General features: G+C 42.5%; 2 protein-coding genes across 6 annotated transcripts; one reads left to right on the top strand and one right to left on the bottom strand.

Moving 5' to 3' along the window:
- Positions 1–1,230: 1,230 nt before the first annotated feature.
- LOC115112313 (serine/threonine-protein kinase VRK3-like) lies at positions 1,231–6,696 on the bottom strand. The gene is made up of 15 exons (XM_029639308.2): positions 6,609–6,696; positions 5,759–5,985; positions 5,507–5,650; positions 5,224–5,355; positions 4,950–5,090; positions 4,618–4,673; positions 4,445–4,511; positions 3,667–3,751; positions 3,066–3,168; positions 2,865–2,957; positions 2,648–2,780; positions 2,417–2,537; positions 2,239–2,297; positions 2,007–2,143; positions 1,231–1,698 (listed from the first exon to the last, which is right to left on the bottom strand). The coding sequence occupies exons 2-15, from the start codon at positions 5,982–5,984 to the stop codon at positions 1,675–1,677; spliced, it is 1,521 nt and encodes a 506-aa protein (XP_029495168.1). The 5' UTR covers position 5,985; positions 6,609–6,696; the 3' UTR covers positions 1,231–1,674.
- On the top strand, positions 6,693–18,944 carry LOC115112340 (adhesion G protein-coupled receptor G3-like). 5 transcript variants are annotated; one of them, XM_029639345.2, is made up of 10 exons: positions 6,693–6,780; positions 10,228–10,296; positions 10,537–10,875; positions 12,015–12,158; positions 12,247–12,360; positions 12,437–12,476; positions 12,646–12,737; positions 13,042–13,163; positions 13,646–13,926; positions 17,251–18,944. In XM_029639345.2, exons 4-10 carry the CDS (start codon positions 12,111–12,113, stop codon positions 17,325–17,327), a joined length of 774 nt encoding a protein of 257 aa, XP_029495205.2. In that variant the 5' UTR covers positions 6,693–6,780; positions 10,228–10,296; positions 10,537–10,875; positions 12,015–12,110; the 3' UTR covers positions 17,328–18,944. The 5 variants fall into 5 exon arrangements, with proteins under 5 accessions (XP_029495205.2, XP_029495208.2, XP_029495210.2 ...); XM_029639348.2 differs by having other exon boundaries at positions 10,706–10,875; XM_029639350.2 differs by lacking the exon at positions 10,228–10,296 and having other exon boundaries at positions 6,706–6,780; positions 10,706–10,875.
- The last annotated feature ends 297 nt before the right edge of the window (positions 18,945–19,241 follow it).

Consider the following 19,241-nt stretch of genomic DNA (forward strand, 5'->3'; position numbering starts at 1 on the left):
ACAAATGGTTAAAGTACACAAGGGAAAATTTCTCTCTCACACACACACAGAAACACAATGTTTAATACAAGGTTGTATGGGCCATGTGTGGAGTAGGCTATAGCCTTAATGTGTGTCTGCGCATTAAGGCACTACCTATTTTCCTTCTCAAGTATAGCGAGCGCCTGGGTTTTGTAAGCGTTTTGTGCAGGGAGGGGTTGAGAGGTCAGCTAGTCTCTCTGAGCGTGGGTTTAGTTCTTCCTTTACTGAATTATTCAAAAAGTCTGATGAAAATACCCTTCCACAGCATAAACTAGGACACTGAAGTTTGTGATGTTTCCATGACAACAGTATGTGGTCTCTGGTGCTAAATATAGAACCGTTTCACAGATTTTTTTTTCTTACACCAACACCGTGGTTCACACAGAGATCCTATTAAATTACTAGAAGGGCTATGTCATAAACCCTCAAAGTTCCAGAAAGGTGTGAACATGGCAGCTATATTGGTCAGGGAGAAATCCAAACCAGTCTAATAGGAATGAATGGCAATAGAGGTATAATCAGAGGTTTACTTATGCAGGAAAATAAAAGGCATATAAAACAATTAATCTATAACAGTACCGAGGCTGAAGAGGTAGCCTAACATCTTTATGGAACACCTAACATTTTAGACATCATCCCTAAATATTTATTTTCTCAGAAGAACTGCTATGGGAGGAGGATGGAATATATGAAGAGGGAGTAAGAACCACAGAACTTTGAAAATGAACACGATTTATCTGCTCCCCCCTTTCATGGAACTTAAAAGGTTCTCTCCGTCTTATAATAAATCTGCAGCCTAACTTTTTTTTCTCATAGCCAGCAGCCTCACAGGGAGTCCCCACCGTGGAAGTGTCCTGACTTAGAAACTGTTCCATCAGGGAGGGACCCTCTGTTATTCAGAGGGGTCGTAAGAGACGCACAAGTCTAGATGTGACAAGAGCATGTTGGCTAGTCTGTGTTGTTTAGCTCCATCTAGCCTCCATACACAGTCTTCCACCATGTTGCTCACATCACAAACATCAACTCCTGACAGATGAAGGGGGTCAACAACTATCTAGGGATGTGAGCAGGGAACTGGTTTGGAATTGGGCCATGATATCTACTCATTCAGATCAGTGTACTGACCCCGAGCACTCAGGGGTACACAAGAACAGTGTTTCACAATCAACACCAGAAACCCCAAAGAAATGGGCACATACAGATACACAGTTGAATTAATAAAAGCTCTTTAATAAAGTATTATCCTGTGATCAAAACAATACAAAAAGTAAAACGCATATCATGAACATCTACAACACCTAACTGGAACAGTGCACATTATTGTACTTACAATCATTACCACCCTGACCAAAGGTTCTTTGTTATAAACTGTATTATTGCATAGCTTAAACATTAACGACACACTCACTAACACAGCGCCAACCACTGCTGACAATAACACAGTACAGCAGTGCTCACTAACCTGGCATAACCAGGAGTTTCTGTGCACTGCACCTCCAGTGAACTTAATGAAAAGCACCTTCACACGCTCCTTCTTGAGTGTACTCCAACATAATAAAAACACAGCAGGACTCACACCACATACAGTCACAAAGTCAGCATTTTAAAAACAGTTGGCTAAAAATCTCATTCGTGAATTTTCATCCCGAAGGATCATCTTCCTCCGATCGCTTTCATCTGAAGAGAGATAAGAGAAAAACATTCAGACTGGTGTAGAGGTGTAAATTAGTTCAGTAGATAACCTGAACAGGTAGCGGTGTAAGGATGAGTGGTCTAACCAGTTGGAAGGGACAGGTTTCTTGTCAAACCTGCTGTGGGGGGTTAAGAGAAAGTAATGATTAATGTCAACTAAAAGATGTTGGACCCCACTTGTTAAGTGGTGGTTGTGGGGTGAGGGAGGTTCCAGGTTTCTGTGGTCATCTGACGGTTTTCTCAACTGGAGCTTGTGGATAGAGTGGAGGTTGTGTGTGTGGGGGTATTCTGACCTGCAGGTCAAGGGGTTGCTCCAGTGACCCTCCCAGCTTCTGCAGCGCTGCACTAAGGCCTGCCCTCAGAGCCCTGTAGTCCGGCTGGTCAGAGTACTGCAGAGCCATCACCTGAGACAGGTACACCTGCAGCGCACCTGATACATAGTACATACAGATGCATTATATCCCATGCACACACAAAACATATTACGCTGCATACAAAAACTAATCACTAGAAAACTGGACTTACTCGAGACTTTCTTCTGTCCGAAGCAGTGACTCAGGAGACCTGGGACGTCCTCCATGTATCTGGACCATTACAGTGAAGGGTCAAGTTTGGCCACTCACTCAAGGCTTTACTATTTCATAAATACAGAATAACATTATCACAATGGCTTTGTTGCCATAGTGAGAACCTCAGCTCTCACCTCTCCTTCTCCGTGGCAACGCGGGCTGGTGTGTGTGTGAGGGAGGTCCAGGGCAGTGCCCCTGTGTACCAGCGCAGCATGCAGTAGCCCAAAGCCTGCAGGTCACTACGGCGAGATGGACCTAGGAGGTACGATCACACACAAACACTTATGGTTGGTTAGAGGCAACTTGTACCCCCTCCACAGTATCTGAAGGACTGCAGATGATTGACAGGCTGTAAGATGACTCACCTGCTCCCTTGTGAGACTCCAGGCTTATAAAATCTATGGCTCCTTCATGTGGTGTTCGGCTGCCCTCACGGTACTCCACATGCCGGCCACCAGGAGAGTACCGGAAAGCATGGCAGTACCCTGCAAGGTATACCTACACACATGCATGCAGGAGTAAGAGCATAGCAGAGGGGTCTGGCAGCTACACAAACACACAACTATACAAACGCACTCTAACCTGTGTTTGTTGTGCTGGGCTGATGTAGATGTTTTCAGCATGGATATCTGCGTGAACATACTCATTTTCATGGATGAACTCCAACACATCCAACTGGAAGAGGAGGGAGAAAGGCAGAGTCAAACAGGAAGCACATCAGATAGGGAATCCTATTTTTGAAGTCATATCAGGGCCTCTATATGAGCCTGAGAGAGCACTCACTACTCTGCAGGCCAGCTGAAGGACCACTTTCTCAGACAGGAGCCCCTCCCCCTCATCCATGAAAGACTGAAGAGTTTGGCCCATGCTGGAGAAAATCAAAAACCTGAAACAAAAACACAAATCAAATCTTATTTGTCACATGCACCGAATATACTTATTGTAGACCCTACAGTGAAATGCTTACTTACAAGCCCTTAACCAACAATACTTTAAGGTGTTAAGTAAAAAATAGAAAATAAAAATAATTCAACAGCAGCAGTAAAATAAGCGATGCTACATACAGGGGGTACAGGTACAGAGTCAATGTGCGGGGGTACTGGTTCGTCGAGGTAATTTGTACATGTAGATAGAGTTAACGTGACCATGCATAGATTATAAACAGAGTGACAGCAGCGTAAAAGAGGGTAGCCCTTTGATTAGCTGTTCAGGAGTCTTATGGCTTGGTGGTAGAAGCTGTTAAGAAGTATTTTGGACCTTCAGTACCGTTTGCGCGCAGTAGCAGAGAGAACAGTCTATGATTACACATTCAAAACACACATATCCCCACCATATGTACAAGCAGGCAGCAAACACACATCTCAGTGTACGCACACACACACACCTGTAAGAGTCTGCATGGAGACCAAATCCTACACAGGTAGGAATCCCAAGGAAGTCCATCTTGGCGTGCTTTATCCACTTGTCCACTAGGGGGAGACAGCATCACAGCAGTTGGAAAGGCTCATTAGTAACTAACAGAGGCTCTACAATGGGCTTCCACCACCAGTAGTCTAGTCAGTCATAAACAAAACAAACAATTCCTTCTGCTCTATACCTCAGCTTACACAACTTACATTGCCACCTATAGGTACCTATCTGAGTTGCCCATTCACATGACAGTTTGCAGCTTTGCATTAATATAAGCATGTTCCTGCCAAGTAGCACCCTACTTGAAAGTACTACTTAAGTCGTTTTTTGGGGTATCTTAATAAATTATCCCGTCTGGTTTGCTTAATGAAAGGAATTAGAAATTATTCATACTTCAATTTGATAGTCAAGTATATTTTAGCAAATACATTTACTATGGATACTTAAGTATATTTAAAACCAAATACTTTTAGACTTTTACTTGAGTCTATGACAATTGGGTCCTTTTTCCACCACTGTCTATGGGGTAAACATCAGTGATCTGCAAGCCCTCTCTGTGACCTGCTTATGAAAGGATATTGTAACAATCTTGGCTTTGTATTCTTCTGTCAAATGTGTTACTGTACGGCCAGACCTACTTAAATGTGTAGATAGCTATGGTAAGAGAATGGGTAATGCAGTCAGGGGTCTGTTTAGAGCTGAAATCAAACTGAGGGCTGGCCAGGTATATGAAGGCAGATCTTGACACTCACCAGATGAGGGCTTGGCAGCTCTCTGGAGGAAGTTCTGCTCATTGAACATCTTCCCGTCCTTAGCCCCCTGCAGAAGAACAGACATCAGTATTCACCACATAACACGCAAAGCAACACTGTAGCCAACATAATCATTCTATATTAGAGAACACAGTCTGTGCAGTTACACTCACTAGTTTGAGGATGTGCTTGCAGTCACTGGAATTGGCACCTGGCCCATTCTGCAGGACTGGGTAGAGATTGAATAAAAAAATAAAAAAAAATAAGTGTCTGATTAAATCAGCCTGGTCCATGTTTGACACTCATGTGTGAAACTATTCTTCAACCCTTGTCCTCTGGGTCCCACAGGGTGTTGCAGATGTTTGTTCCAGCCTAGTACTAACACACCTGAATCAGTGAATAGTCAACTAATCATCAAGATTTGTTGGTGCTAGCCTGGAACAAGAGCCTATACACCTTGAGGGTACCCTGGACCAGAACTGAAGAGTGCAGTGTGACCTCTCACCTCCATAGAACATCTCTGCATCGCTCTGACTCAACAGTTTCACAAGCCTCCATTTCCTGCCAGTTGTGTCACAAAGCTCCTCCCCTTCCTGCAGTGGCTCCACAGCACATGCTCGCTTGGCCTTCTTCCCCTTCCCCTTGACTACACACACACACAGGAACATGCATATACACGCACACATACGAGGGAGGGAAAAAAAGGACCAAAACCATGAGGACAGGCTGTTGGGAGTCATTTGTTTTATTAGTTGTAAGTGGCTGTAGTTTAGACTCACCTGTGGAGGGGGACCTGGGGAGAGGTGAAGAGCCAGGTGAGGAGGCCAGCTCCACAGACGGTTCCTTTTTTATCTGTTCCACTTTTGGGGTGACAGCACGTCGTTTTCGTGGAGACAATTTGTGGCTTTGATCTGCCGATAGGGAGGACACACGTTTTCCATTAAAAAAAATGTTTTTAAAGCATCAATGAGACAATTACATTTCCAAAGCCCGTCAATGGCTACGATCATTACCTTTCCTTCATTACCACTGATGATAATCATACTGCCACCATCCCCTTACCTGTAGTACGTTTCGGGGAGGCAGTGACAGGAGGACTGGCTATACTACTAGGAGTTTCATCGTTCCGGGCCACGGGGACTGAGTTACGGGTCCTACGCAGTGGGGGACGGGTCGACACTGGACTGGGGGTGGCACAGACGAGACCTGTAAACAAATGAGAGATGTGACAAGAGCATCTTTCCATCTCCAGAAAAAGCCTTTCGGTTACTAGTCCAACACTCTAACCACTAGGCTACCCTGCTGCCCCATTACCTTCTGTGTCCCAGACAGTCAGTTGTCCTGTGCTTGGAGTAGGACTGCTTGCATTAGCAGTCATGGTTACACCATCAGTGACATGAAGCAGAGAGACTCCAGAGGAAGCAGCCTCCACAGGTCCAGAGGGGTCCACAACACACTGCAACTTGTCCCCACAGGAGGGGCAGAACCGGAATCCAGGCTGTAGTTTGGTGCCACACTGGGGACAGAAGTGGAAAAGCATCCTGGAAACACAAAATGAGTTTTACATCATGCTGTTTAACATACTGAGCCAGAAACTTTAGCTACAAAAGGTTTTGACCATGATTGATGACTGTCCTTAAAATGTTCAAAAGCTCACAATGTAGCTAATAACATTGTTTTGTTTACATTTTGGCTTAACTCTCAAAGCTATCACAACGTGGATAGCTACGTTAGTTAACTAACATTACAGAACGATGTCTAATGAGATGTTCTAGCTATAGCTAGATAACATACACCTTTCCTCTTTGACTTTATTTGGTCTGATCTTGCCGAAAAACACAAGGTGACATTCTTTACCACACAAATATACATAGAAGGTGAACGCACCAATTTGTAAGTCGCTCTGGATAAGAGCGTCTGCTAAATGACTTAAATGTAAATGTAAGCTAAATGCTCACGCTAAACCTAGCTAAATGTTCACGCTAAACCTAGCTAAATGCTCACGCTAAACCTAGCTAAATGCTCACGCTAAACCTAGCTAAATGCTCACGCTAGCTATCTCAACGGTGTTATTAGCAAAACAAGTTTAGACAGCTGCCATCTGTCTCCTATCGCTAGCTAGCGAAATAAATTGGTCTAGCTTCAGCTTTTTCTGCTCTGGTACCTTGCTCTTTGCAATCACGGGGACCTAAATTTGTCAATAAAGATACATCCACCGGTTTCTTATTTCTAGCACATTGCAGAGCTGGAGATCCAGGGAGAGAGATACAATTTTTAAAAAAGAAGTTACTGTGTGAGCCAGTAGACAAAAGAAAAGTGGTGGAGACCGGAAGCAGGTGTGTTTTATTTTATTTTATTTTATTCATAATACAAAAATAAACTTACATTGCTACATCAAACATGTCTAGCAAACCAATCACCGGTATTAACAATACTCAAACATACAAAAATAAACAATTTAAGTGCAATTATATTCTCTCTGAAAATATCTTATTATAATGATTCATGAAGATGTTATTCTTGTTGATATTCACTAGGGTTAATGTTTTAATAAGATAATTAAATTCAATCAGAAAAATGTGTAATTTGGGTATAGAAGTTTGGAATTTATGTTTGTGTATAAAGTATTTGACAACAAGAATACAATAAAAAAAACTATCATTTCAGTGGTTTTGTTATCATTGCAATAGTAACATATTATATCTTTCATGTCAAAAATATAGGCAGTGTTCATAATGGTAAATAAGTACTTTGCAAGGTTTTCCCAAAATTCTGACACAAATTTACATTCAAAGAACAAGTGAGACAGATTCTCACCTTTTCACAGAAAAGGCAGATATCATCAATAATAATTTGCATTATTCAGAATATCTACAGATAGAAGTTCCACAACCAAAATGAATACAAATGGCGAAATTGGGCCTCACTTATATTGATACTAAATCTTTTGGAAGAATTAAGGTTTAGTAGCACATAACTATTTATATATTTGTAAAACATGCGAATTACTTTAATAAAATGTTCATCAAATCCAAAAAGTTTAAGAGACCTAAAGATAAATTAATGTTCAATTGTGTCAAAGGCTTTACAGAAGTCCAGAAATAGGACAACCGCATCTGAGTCTATTGCATCTGAATAATCTATAAGGTCTATAAGGTCCAAGACTAAACGAATGTTAGAGGTTATGTGACGGCCCTTCATAAATCCTGTTGAGTCTCATTTATAAACACCCGGAAGCAGGTGTGTAATCATTAGCAAAACAGTTGCGTTTTGCAACGAAAACGAGAGTTTATATTAGACAAATTCATGAAGGCCCCTCCCGGTTTCGTTATGTTTGCTTCCAGAAACGGGCATGCATGTACATGTATTTACCTGGAGTGTCTGAGGGTGGCGCTGTTAGTAATTACTACGTGATCATCTGTACTTGCACTTGACACATGAAATCAGATTTTATTTATTTATTTTAAAAAATGTAACTAGGCAAGTCAGTTAAGAACAAATACATATTTACAATGACGGCAATGACGGCCTAACCGCCTTGTTCGGGGGCAGAATGACAGGGGTGACAGGGGGAATGACAGGGGGCAGAATGACAGATTTTTACCTTGTCAGCTAAGGGATTCGATCCAGCAACCTTTCGGTTACTAGTCCAACGGTCTTGGTTACTTGCAGCCCCAGATGAACATAGTTCTTTTACCCGCCTCAGTGTGCTAATATATTACATGTTGTCAGTAGTTAAAAAGTAATACAAAGAAAAGCTCAACATTACAAAACATGGAACAAATGACACCACCAACTACTCTGAACCTAGAGGAAAATCTAGCCGAAAATTGGGAGTGTGGATCCATAAATTAAACCTTTATATCCCAGCTATATCATCTATCATCATATATCATCAGCTGTCAGAGCAGCTTACCGATCACTGTACTGTACACAGCCAATCTGTAAATAGCACACACAACTACCGCATCCCCATATTGTTACTTATCCTCTTGCTCTTTTGCACCCCAGTATCTCTACTTGCACATCTATCACTCCAGTGTTAATGCTAAATTGTCATTCTTTCACCTCCATGGCCTATTTATTGCCTTACCTCCCTACTCTTCTACATTTGCACACACTGTACATCGATTTTTCTATTGTGTTATTGACTGTATGTTTGTTTATGTGTAACTCTGTGTTGTTGTTTTTGTCGCACTGCTTTGCTTTATCTTGGCCAGGTCGCAGTTGTAAATGTCAACTTGTTCTCAACTGGCCTACCTGGTTAAATAAATGTGAAATAAAAATAAAGAAAATAAAAGCTAGTGGCATCTCAGAGAAATCCGAAAAAGTGAAGTGTGCCACATTCCTGCACATAGCCGGAATACGTTTGATTTTGACGATGATGTAGATGACTTGGATGTATTAAAGTAGCTTTTCCCCGAACGTACTGTGAGACAAATCGGATGTACCCGAGGCATATCTTGTAATGTATTGTCTGTGAGAGACTTGAAAACGCTGAAAGTGTGTGCCGATTCCGTGCAAAAATCCAACTGCAAGGTAGTGACGTATTCTGGCCACCAGCTAGAGCCAAAAGGCAAGAAACTCCGATGTCAATACAAGAACAGTGTTCGAACTGGAATTTCAAGTGACATAAGATGCACCTGCAATACTTGGAAGATCAGCTTGTCTGCAAATGGGCTTAATAAAGAGTATATTCAAACTTGAACAAAGGACAGAGACTGACATTTGGAGTTTATATGAACATTTATTCACAGGACTTGGATGTGTTGCAGGAGTTCATCACATGCAAAAATACCCAGAAGTCACACCAGTGGTTCCCTCACCCAGAAAAGTGCATGTAGCACAAAAAAAACTTGAAAAGGAACTGAACTGCATGGAAAACATGGATGGCAAACTGAGCCTACTGAATGGGTAAACAGCTTGGTGACAATTGTGAAGCCAAACAAAATATGGGTATGCATTGACCCACAGGATCTCAACAAAGCCATCAAGAGAGAACATTTTTATTTTTACCTTTATTTAACCAGGCAAGTCAGTTAAGAACAAATTCTTATTTTCAATGACGGCCTAGTGGGTAAACTGCCTGTTCAGGGGCAGAATGACAGATTTGTACCTTGTCAGCTCGGGAGTTTTGAACTTGCAACCTTCCGGTTACTAGTCCAACGCTCTAACCGCTAGGCTACCCTGCCGCCCCGAGGGTGGCGCTGTTAGTAATTACTACGTGATCATCTGTCCTTGCACTTGACCCAAGCTGAGAGAGCAGTTCAGACTGTGAAGAACCTATTGAAAAAAGCATGCGACAGCAACAGAGATCCTTACATAGCTCTCTTTGAGTACAGAAACACACCCCTGGATGGAGTAGGTTTCTCACTTGCATAACAACTAATGGAAAGAAGGCTGAAGACAAAGATTCCGACATCAAAGAGATTTATAAAGCTGTGAGGAAACCACGCCTCAAAATATTCAAATGAGCCGCAGCCCAGCGACAATCTATTTATCACTAAAAGAGCAAAGAACCCCTTTGTGAACTGAAAGAACCATTGAAAAGCTAAAATGGTTCTTGGAGTTATGGTTCAACATAGAACCATCACCCTTCCCAAATAACCCTTGAACCCTCTTTTCTTAGTGTGCAAGTGAATCTATAGTCCACAAGATGCTGCAGGCTACCTGGAGAAACACAACAATTATTGACAAATGTTATACCCGTGGCATACTAGGTATAATAAAAAATAAAAAATGTAATCTGCTGTTGTGCCCTTGAGCACCTGCTCACCATCCAGGGGTGCTGCACAGTGGCTGACCATCTGCCTCTCAACATGAGCCAAGCAAATATTATGGCGATTTTACAGGTAGGTGGATCTAGCATTCTAACACTTTGGTTTGGTGTGTGGATTTAATGGTATAAAATGAAGGACGATTAGAGCCATGTATAAAGTTTGGCTAAGGTAAATGCAGTTGATACTGTTAAATGTTAAACTCTGATCCTATCAATTCCAACACACCAGGGGAACTTTATGAAGCAACCATGCTGTTAAGAAGCCTCAGTCCGCTACATATGATAGCATCTTCACTCTTTTTCTATTTTTTAGATAAATGTCGTTCTTCCACTACTACAACAGCCACTACTTCTACTCCTACCACCACCACCAAAGAAACTACCCCTAAAACTAAAACTACTGCTGCTACTCTTTCTTCAACCATTGAAACAACTCCTGCACCCTTGACAACTCCTTCCTCTCCCCCCATTTACTCACCCAGCTCTACTACACCTTCTCCAATCCCTTCCACCAACACCTTCACAACTCCTGTCCTTACCACTACCACAACTCTCACTACTTCAGCTACCTCTCCAGATCAGGAAGTCAGTCGTCTTGCTGTGGAGATTAATCTGAGAGCAACCTTGGTTGCAGACAGTATCTGAAAACAAGGTGAGTCTGCCCTACACTCTTAGAAAAAAAATGTGTGATCTACAACCTAAAGTGTTCTTTGGCTGTCCCCATAGGCAGGGCCGGATTAAGAAATCATAGTCCCCAGCGCTTTAGTTGTTTTTGAAAATGTATTTTATTTAATAGGGCCCCCACACTTCCCGGCACACTATCATTTTTTGTGAACAAATCCATGCAGCAAGATGGATTTGCCACTGGAACAGTAAATACACACACGGAACAAAACTATAAATGCAACATGTCGTGTTGGTCCCATGTTTCATGAGCTGAAATATAAATCCCAGACATTTTCCATACGCACAAAGAGCTTATTTCTCGAAAATGTTGTGCACATTTGTTTACATCCCTGTTAGTGAGCATTTCTCCTTTGCCAAGATAATCCCATCCACCCGAGGTGTGGCATATGAAGAAGCTGATTAAACAGCATGTTCATTATACAGATGCGCCTTTTGCTGGGGACAATATAAGACCACTCTACGATGTCTCAAGTTGAGGGAGTGTGCAATTGGCATGCTGACTGCAAGAATGTCCACCAGAGCTGTTGCAAGAGAATTTAATTTCCCTTTCTCTACTACTTCAACACACACACAGTGGCAAGAAAAAGTAGTTGTGAGGCCGGTTGGACGTACTGCCAAATTCTCTAAAACGACGTTGAGTCAACCGGAGGCAACAAAAATAATAACATTTATACATATGTTATTATTTTTGTTATTATTTTTGTTGCCTCCGGTCCCCCACAGGCCTGTGCCCTAGCGAAGAACCCTTTTGAGTGTACATACAGCATATCAGATATATGCAACCTCTACCTTCCAATACATATCAGCACCAAACGACTGTCAACTCCAACCAAATCCAACAACCCACGGATATCAATACAAAAATCCTCTCAATTATATACTATAACAAGATCTCAACACAGCATTCATCTGTACATCTCAAACTAAGCATATAATACATTTACAACTACTCACTCTTCATGAAGAATTTCTCAATACATATTTGTGTGTAAGTAATATACAGACCTATGTATCTGAGTAGGAGATGGAGTTGTCACTGGTACAGTAAGTGCATTAGTGTACATGTAAGTATCAGTATGAGGGTGTTTATGCATGTCTCCCTAGATCTCATTCAACATCGCAGAGATTTTGAACCCTGAACTCGAGGTGAACCTGCCCCCCAACCTTCTCTCAGGGCTAAAGTGGAGACACACCCCTGACATGGTTAAGTTCATCTTCTCTGTGCTTAAAACCTCACCACCAAATTGGGTGAGTTACCATGCACTCCCAAGTTGCACATCACATGACTAAAACATCTTAAACTTTTGTCAGGAATAATGTGTGTGTCTGTGTGTAGACCGTAGAGGGACAACTTGGTAAGATTCTCTTTGGTATTGAAGTTGTGAACATAACCATCTCTCACCTGTCAACACCATTCAACATGACCTTCAAACACAAATCTGAACTACAGGTAGCTACTTTCAAAAACAACTTACCAGTGGTAAGATTTAAACAAGCTGCTTACACTGTCATTTTCTTTTCTTCAGGAAAAAGAGAATACAACGTGTGTCTACCACAACCGGAGTCGTAAATATGGACTGCATATCTTTGCATAACTAATGAGCAATTGTGTATCAAATCAATAAATATGGGCTATTGCTTCGATTTGATACAGCATGATATAAAGCAGAATGACTTATTCAAGAATGACTCGGTTGATCTGTTGTATACGAACGTCTGTTTCTTATTGTTGAAGGAGGTGAATGGGTCACTGATGGCTGCCACACCCTGAGGCTCACTAACCAGACCATCTGTAGCTGTGACCACTTCTCCTTTTTTGCCCTCATGGTGAGATGATCCTACTTTTCATATTACTTTCCAGATTATATCTTAGTGTTTGCCATTTCCTTTCCTGACATCTATTCATGGGCAACATTTGCATATTTCCAGACTCAAAAAGTCAGCTCGTTACCATAGTGCCATGCTGCCCATGAGAGGAATAGTCAATGCATTGAGGTTGTGTTCCAATATCCATACCCGCTTCTTGTTTAGTACGCACAGCCAAAACAATAGACAAATGGTATGCAGATAGCCTTAGGGTTCTCAAATCCTTATAAATGTTATGTGCAGCATGATGTCACTGCTCCCACAGATCCCTGATGTGAAGCTGAGTGAGGTCCATGCCAGGACGCTGAGTGTGCTCACCTGTGTGGGCGGAGCCATCTCTGTGTTCTTCTGCACCATCACCTTACTGACACACTGTCTTCAGCATTCGTGAGTGACACCTATCAAGCAAACACACACTTTTTAAATACTTAAATTGAACCCATAAATCACATTACAGTCAAGAAGGATTCAAACATCTAATAGGTCATAGATACAGTATATGGACACTTATGGGTACAGAAAGCACATTCTTCTCCATACAGCCCCGCTGCCCATGACAGCTGATACAGAGCAGTACCTCGCTAGCTGCTTTGTCCTACGCAGGTCTGCAATCTGAAGCCCACATACTGTCAGCCTATGTACATGGCAGAGGCTCCCAAATATCAGCACTACAAGTCAAAAGAGCAACTGTATACAAGAAAACATCAAACCAGCCTCCTCTGACAAGAGTGTTTGTGAATAAGCACTAATGGTGGTACTGTCTGTCTCACCTCACTAGCTAGCAGGTCAATGAGGCAGTCATGTCTAGCTATGTATAAATCCTTGTATGAACGGTAACCAACCACACACACAATCTTTCTCTCTTTCAGACGGAAATCTACTGACCATGCCATGCTGGTTCATCTCCAGTTGGTGGCATCTCTGTTGTTACTCAACCTGCTGCTCTTGACCAGTGTGGGTTTGGCCTTTGTGGGCCCTGCATCTATGGCCCCTGGCCTGTGTCCTGCCGTGGCCGCCCTGCTGCACTACTCACTGCTCTGCTGCTTCACCTGGATGGGCCTGGAGGCTCTGCATCTGTACAGGCTGCTGGTCCTGGTCTACAACACCTACATGAGACACTACCTGCTGAAGCTGAGCCTGCTGGGCTGGGGTGAGAACAGCACTGTCAAAACAGATACCACAGTTAAACAGTCAACAACAGTTAACATGTACAGACCAGCAGTAAACTGACAATCAAAAGTCTCAAATCTGTCTCCTCTCAGATGTTCCTGCTTTGGTTGTATCCATAGTCGCCGCTGTCAGTACAGATTTCTATGGGCTGAATAACAGAATGTTTATTAACAAAACACATCATATTGGTACATTGCATACCAGCCCTTAGAAGGACTTTCTCCCTGATACACAGGTGCTGGATCAAAGACTCTGGTGTGCAGTACGGCTCTGTTGTGGCTTACCTGATAGTGGTCCTGCTCTTCAATAACACCATCTTCGCCATCGTCATCACAACGATGCTCAAGCTGCGCTCTGTCACGTCGCCGCAGGGGAAGAGGCAGAGCCGCAACATCACCTGCAGCGTTCTTGGGTTGACCTGCATCCTGGGCCTCACCTGGGGGGTGGGCTTCTTCTCCATGGGCTACACCAACTATGTCATCCTCTACATCATGGGTGTCAAACTCTGGCCCGTGGGCCAAATTTGGCCCGCGGGGTAATTATATTTGGCCCGCGAGACAATACCAAACTACTACTAGAGCTGGCCCGCCGGTATTATACAGCGCATTCACCACTAATACTACGAATCCCATAATGCTCTGCTGTTTTCGCGCGCCAATCAGGACAGGACCCAGAAACGCTCTCTCCTCTGTGACAGTAGTCATTGCAACATAGACGCTACAACTGTCAGCGAGCTAACCCTTCCCAAAAATGGCAAAAAGAAAGGCAGAAAACAGGAGCTTTCTGGACAAGTGGGAGGCAGAATATCTGTTTACATATGTAAAAGACAAACCTGTTTGTCTTGTTTGTGGAGTCAACGTGGCTGTAAGTAAGGAGTACAACATTAGACGACACTATGAAACGAAACACCATGACAAATACAAGGACCTGGACATGACTCAAAGGAGCCAGAAAGTAGAGGAGATGAAAAGAAGTTTGGTTTCACAACAGAATATGTTTAAAAAGCCACATCACAAAGCGAGGCTGCTGTAAAGGCTAGTTATATAGTGGCAGCAGAGATCGCAAAATCAGCCCGGCCCTTTAATGAGGGAGAGTTCATGAAAAAGTGCATGATGAAGGTTTGTGACCTCGTATGCCCAGAGAAAAACAAGCATTTTCAAACGTGAGCCTGAGCAGGAACACAGTAGCTGATCGCACATGTGATCTTGCCACCAATCTGTATGACCAGCTGATGGAAAAGGGAAAAGATTTTGTTGCGTTCTCCTCGCTGTGGATGAGAGCTGCGACGCATCTGATACTGCTCAGCTGTCAGTCTTCATCCGTGGAGTGGACTCAAATCTGTGTGTTACGGAGGAGCTATTAGGATTCAAATCAATGCATGGCACAACCACAGGAAAGGAAATCTTTGAGGAGGTTTCCAAATGTGTAACTGAAATAAAGCTGCCGTGGGATAAACTCGTTGGATTAACGACAGATGGTGCGCCAGCGATGTGCGGTAAAAAGAGTGGACTGGTGGGCATGGTTCGAGAGAAGATGCGGGAAGAGAACTGTGCAGGTGAGCTAACTGTTTACCACTGCATCATACATCAGGAAGCACTGTGTGCCAAAGCCCTAAAGATGGAACATGTTATGACCACAGTAACACAGGTAGTTAACTTTATAAGAGCCAAAGGTCTAAATCACCGCCAGTTTAAATCTTTTCTGGAGGAGTGTGGTTTGGAATACGCAGACGTGCCGTATCACACAGAGGTGAGATGGCTAAGCAGAGGAAAAGTACTGAACAGATGTTTCGAGCTGCGTGAGGAAATATGTCAATTCCTGGAAACCAAAGGGAAGAATACAGCAGAGCTCCGGGAGCAAAAGTTCCTGTGTGAGCTGGCCTTTCTCTGTGACATCTCGAACCATCTCGATGCGCTGAACCTGCAGCTTCAGGGGCGGGGGCGCATCATCACAGAGATGTACGCTGCAGTGAGGGCCTTCAAAACTAAACTGTGTCTGTGGGAGAATCAGATGCTGCAAGGAAACCCTTGCCATTTTCCCTGCTGCCAATCCATAAAAGCGCAGATCTCTACCGCCGTGTTCCCATGCGCACAGTTTGCTGAAAAACTCAGTGTTCTCGCCGCTGAGTTTAGCCGGCGATTTGCCGACTTCGATGCCCAGAAATGCAAGTTTGAACTGCTTAGTAATCCCTTCGCAGTTGATGTGGAAAATGCACCAACCAACATCCAAATGGAGCTGATTGAACTCCAGTGCAACGACACGCTGAAGTCAAAGTATGATGCTGTGGGCGCCGCACAGTTTCCACGGTTCATCCCTGACACAATGCCTCAGCTCCGCACCCAAGCTGCTCAGATGCTCTCCATGTTCGGCAGCACTTACCTATGCGAGCAACTTTTCTCCTCGATGAAGATGACCAAAACAACTCACAGGAGACATCTGACTGATGAACATCTTCGCTCGATACTGAGGATTTCTTCAGCTCAGAGCTTGAGCCCAGACATTGATGAACTAGCATCCAAGAAGAGATGCCAGGTATCTGGCTTGGGCACATCAGATTAGACCAGTGTGCAATAATTAACGTTTTCTTTATGCACTTTTTCTTGCTACAAGGCATGGGCTTGAATGGTTGATTGATTTATTATCATTTTATTTGTAAAATTATTAGCCAGTGTAAAAAGTTTATTTTGGTATTTAAATCAGAAGGCTGCAAATAGAAAAGAGGCATACAATTTTTATTTAAATTGTATTTATTTAATAAATGAATGCCATTGATGTGTTTTTTCATTTGAAATTCGATTTTGCATGTCTCCACTATTAAATTATATATTGTATGGTAATAAGCGATGCTTGTTCCATATTCAATGTTAAAGCAAAACTTGTTTGGGTCCATATTAAAAGGTTAATTTGTTCAATGTTGGCCCGTGACTTTGTTCAGGTTTTACATTTTGGCCCACTGGGTATTTGAGTTTGACACCCCTGCTCTACATTTTTACCATCCTCAACTCACTGCAGGGTAAACTCTCATCCTTATCGGAGGGAGCCAACGACATACTTTATTTTCTATCTTTCCATAAGAGTGAGAAAACAAGCAAGTAACATAGGGGTGAAAGATATCCCGTACATACAATCTAACATCGCAATTTCAATTTCTAACACTGCAGATAGCAATAATGTACTGCTGAGCTCCACAGACAAGTGTGGCTGTTCTACACAGTATATTTCTTTCTGAACATTCAGCAATGTTGCGTTCTCCGGATACACCTCTGCTCTGCTAGTTTATGACACTGCTTCCTGTTTTCCACAGGGTTCTTCCTGTTCCTATGGCTCTGCGTTAAGAGACTGCGGGGGGGGGGGGGGGGGGGGCAGAGCAGAGTTCCATGACAACTGGACAGAGCTCAAGCACCCACATTCTCTCCGTTGGAAGCGAGGTCTGGCCCTCTTCTGGAAGAACAAGGCAGTCAGTGCAAGAGGGAGCAATTGCTGACAATACAGCTAAGTTCTGACCAAAAGCTGACTTTAGTTTGTGATGCTTTAGCTCACTGAGATGAAAGGAAATCTACAAATGGAAATGAAGTACGGTGAAGGAATTGTTTTGCTTCGGTCCCATACAGTACATCACATACTTAAATAAATGTTAAAGCAGATAATCCTTAAGAAAGAACGTGTTGTACTCCTATCGTTTAATTTCTTCCTGTTAAAATGAGATTTGCTGTTTTATATGCCATGATTTATATGCCACCTTTCACCTAAAGCCTTCTATTATTATTATTCTGGGATGGAAAGGGGAGTTGGAACTGTTCTCAGAGATGAAACTAAAGTGAATTATAATGATTGTAAACTAATTCTGTAATAAATATACATATACAGTACCAGTCAAAAGTTGACACTGTCATGACGTTGGCCTGGGGGATGGGTTTATGAGTCATAAATACCTCTTCCCCCCTTTATCCTCTCTCTAACCTACTGAGGTTACATTTTTAAAAACACTTTTTTAACATAGAGATTCTGGGTACATCAGAAGGTGGGGGGAAATGAACTATATTCTGGTAATCCGAACAATTGAACATATGCGGTGGTACTTAATGAATATGATGTCAGTTCGGTTGTCATCTGAGACATTCTCATCAATGATAAGATGACATAAACTCTACAGTGGAAAGTCTACACATCAGAGTTATCGGATTCACATGGAATTGTTGTATAATTTAAATGTTTGAATATGAAATTATTTGTGATGGGATGAAATGTGATTTTAGCTTTTAAAATGTGAGATGTGGGTTTTCATAAGATATTGCTGCTCACTCAGTGGCCCGCCTCTGTGAAGGGACATGGGCTATAAAACTTTTCAAACACGACCTCTTCTCCCTTCCTATATAAAGCCTTGACGACAACAGAACTTCCTGTTCCGGTGAGGTAGGATGACGGTCCTATGTCAGAATGGTTCAGATAACTACAGAACGAAGACAACATCAGCATGAGCAACCAAATTGCGAATGGTATGAACTTTGAACTCTTATTCACGACAGAAGTGATACCTCCTAGCCGTTGAGTTAGCGACCGCAGCTGCAAACGCAGGTTAGGAAGGAACAGACAAAGTATCCCGTCTACCACACAACGACGTTACTACAACGTATCCAATTGACCACCAGAGACATTCTTCAAAGGACAAAGGACTCGGTTGGGCAACACGGCCTTCCATCTACAACCAACCTACTGAAGCACAGCTCAGAGTAAATATTTATTGCATTTTCCTTTTCCAAATGGGTGGTAATTTAGAATGCATAAGATACTGCACAGCTTCACCTTTGTTCCTGTCTTCCCGCTCTTTCACTCAACCCAGCCCCTTTTCCTTTGTGTAACAAGCTGTCATATCTGTTCCGCCCGCTAGGGACGTTTTCCTTTATGACGTCATTTGTAATCAAGTTATGATTTAATTATGTGCATTTGTGATTCTGTGTGATTAGTTTGGTATTTAGTAAATAAATGATTAAACCCAAATGTTGTATTGCGGATTCAAATTGTTAGCCAGGGTTCTTTCAGATAACCAAGAATTTACAACTTTCAGATGAGACTGAATTGAGGTGACGATTGATATCGACTGCTATGGATGTAAAATATTACTAGGTCTTTAAGAGTTTATTCGGAAGATAACAGCTCTATAAATATTATTTTGTGGTGCCTGACTCTCTAGTTAATTACATTTACATGATTAGCTCAATCAGGTAATAGTAATTACGGATAAATTATTTTATAGAATAGCACGTCATATCACTTCCTCCGGCATAGCCAGACAAG

The sequence above is a fragment of the Oncorhynchus nerka genome, linkage group LG27 (assembly GCF_034236695.1).
Source record: "Oncorhynchus nerka isolate Pitt River linkage group LG27, Oner_Uvic_2.0, whole genome shotgun sequence".
NCBI classification, from domain to species: Eukaryota; Metazoa; Chordata; class Actinopteri; order Salmoniformes; family Salmonidae; genus Oncorhynchus; species Oncorhynchus nerka.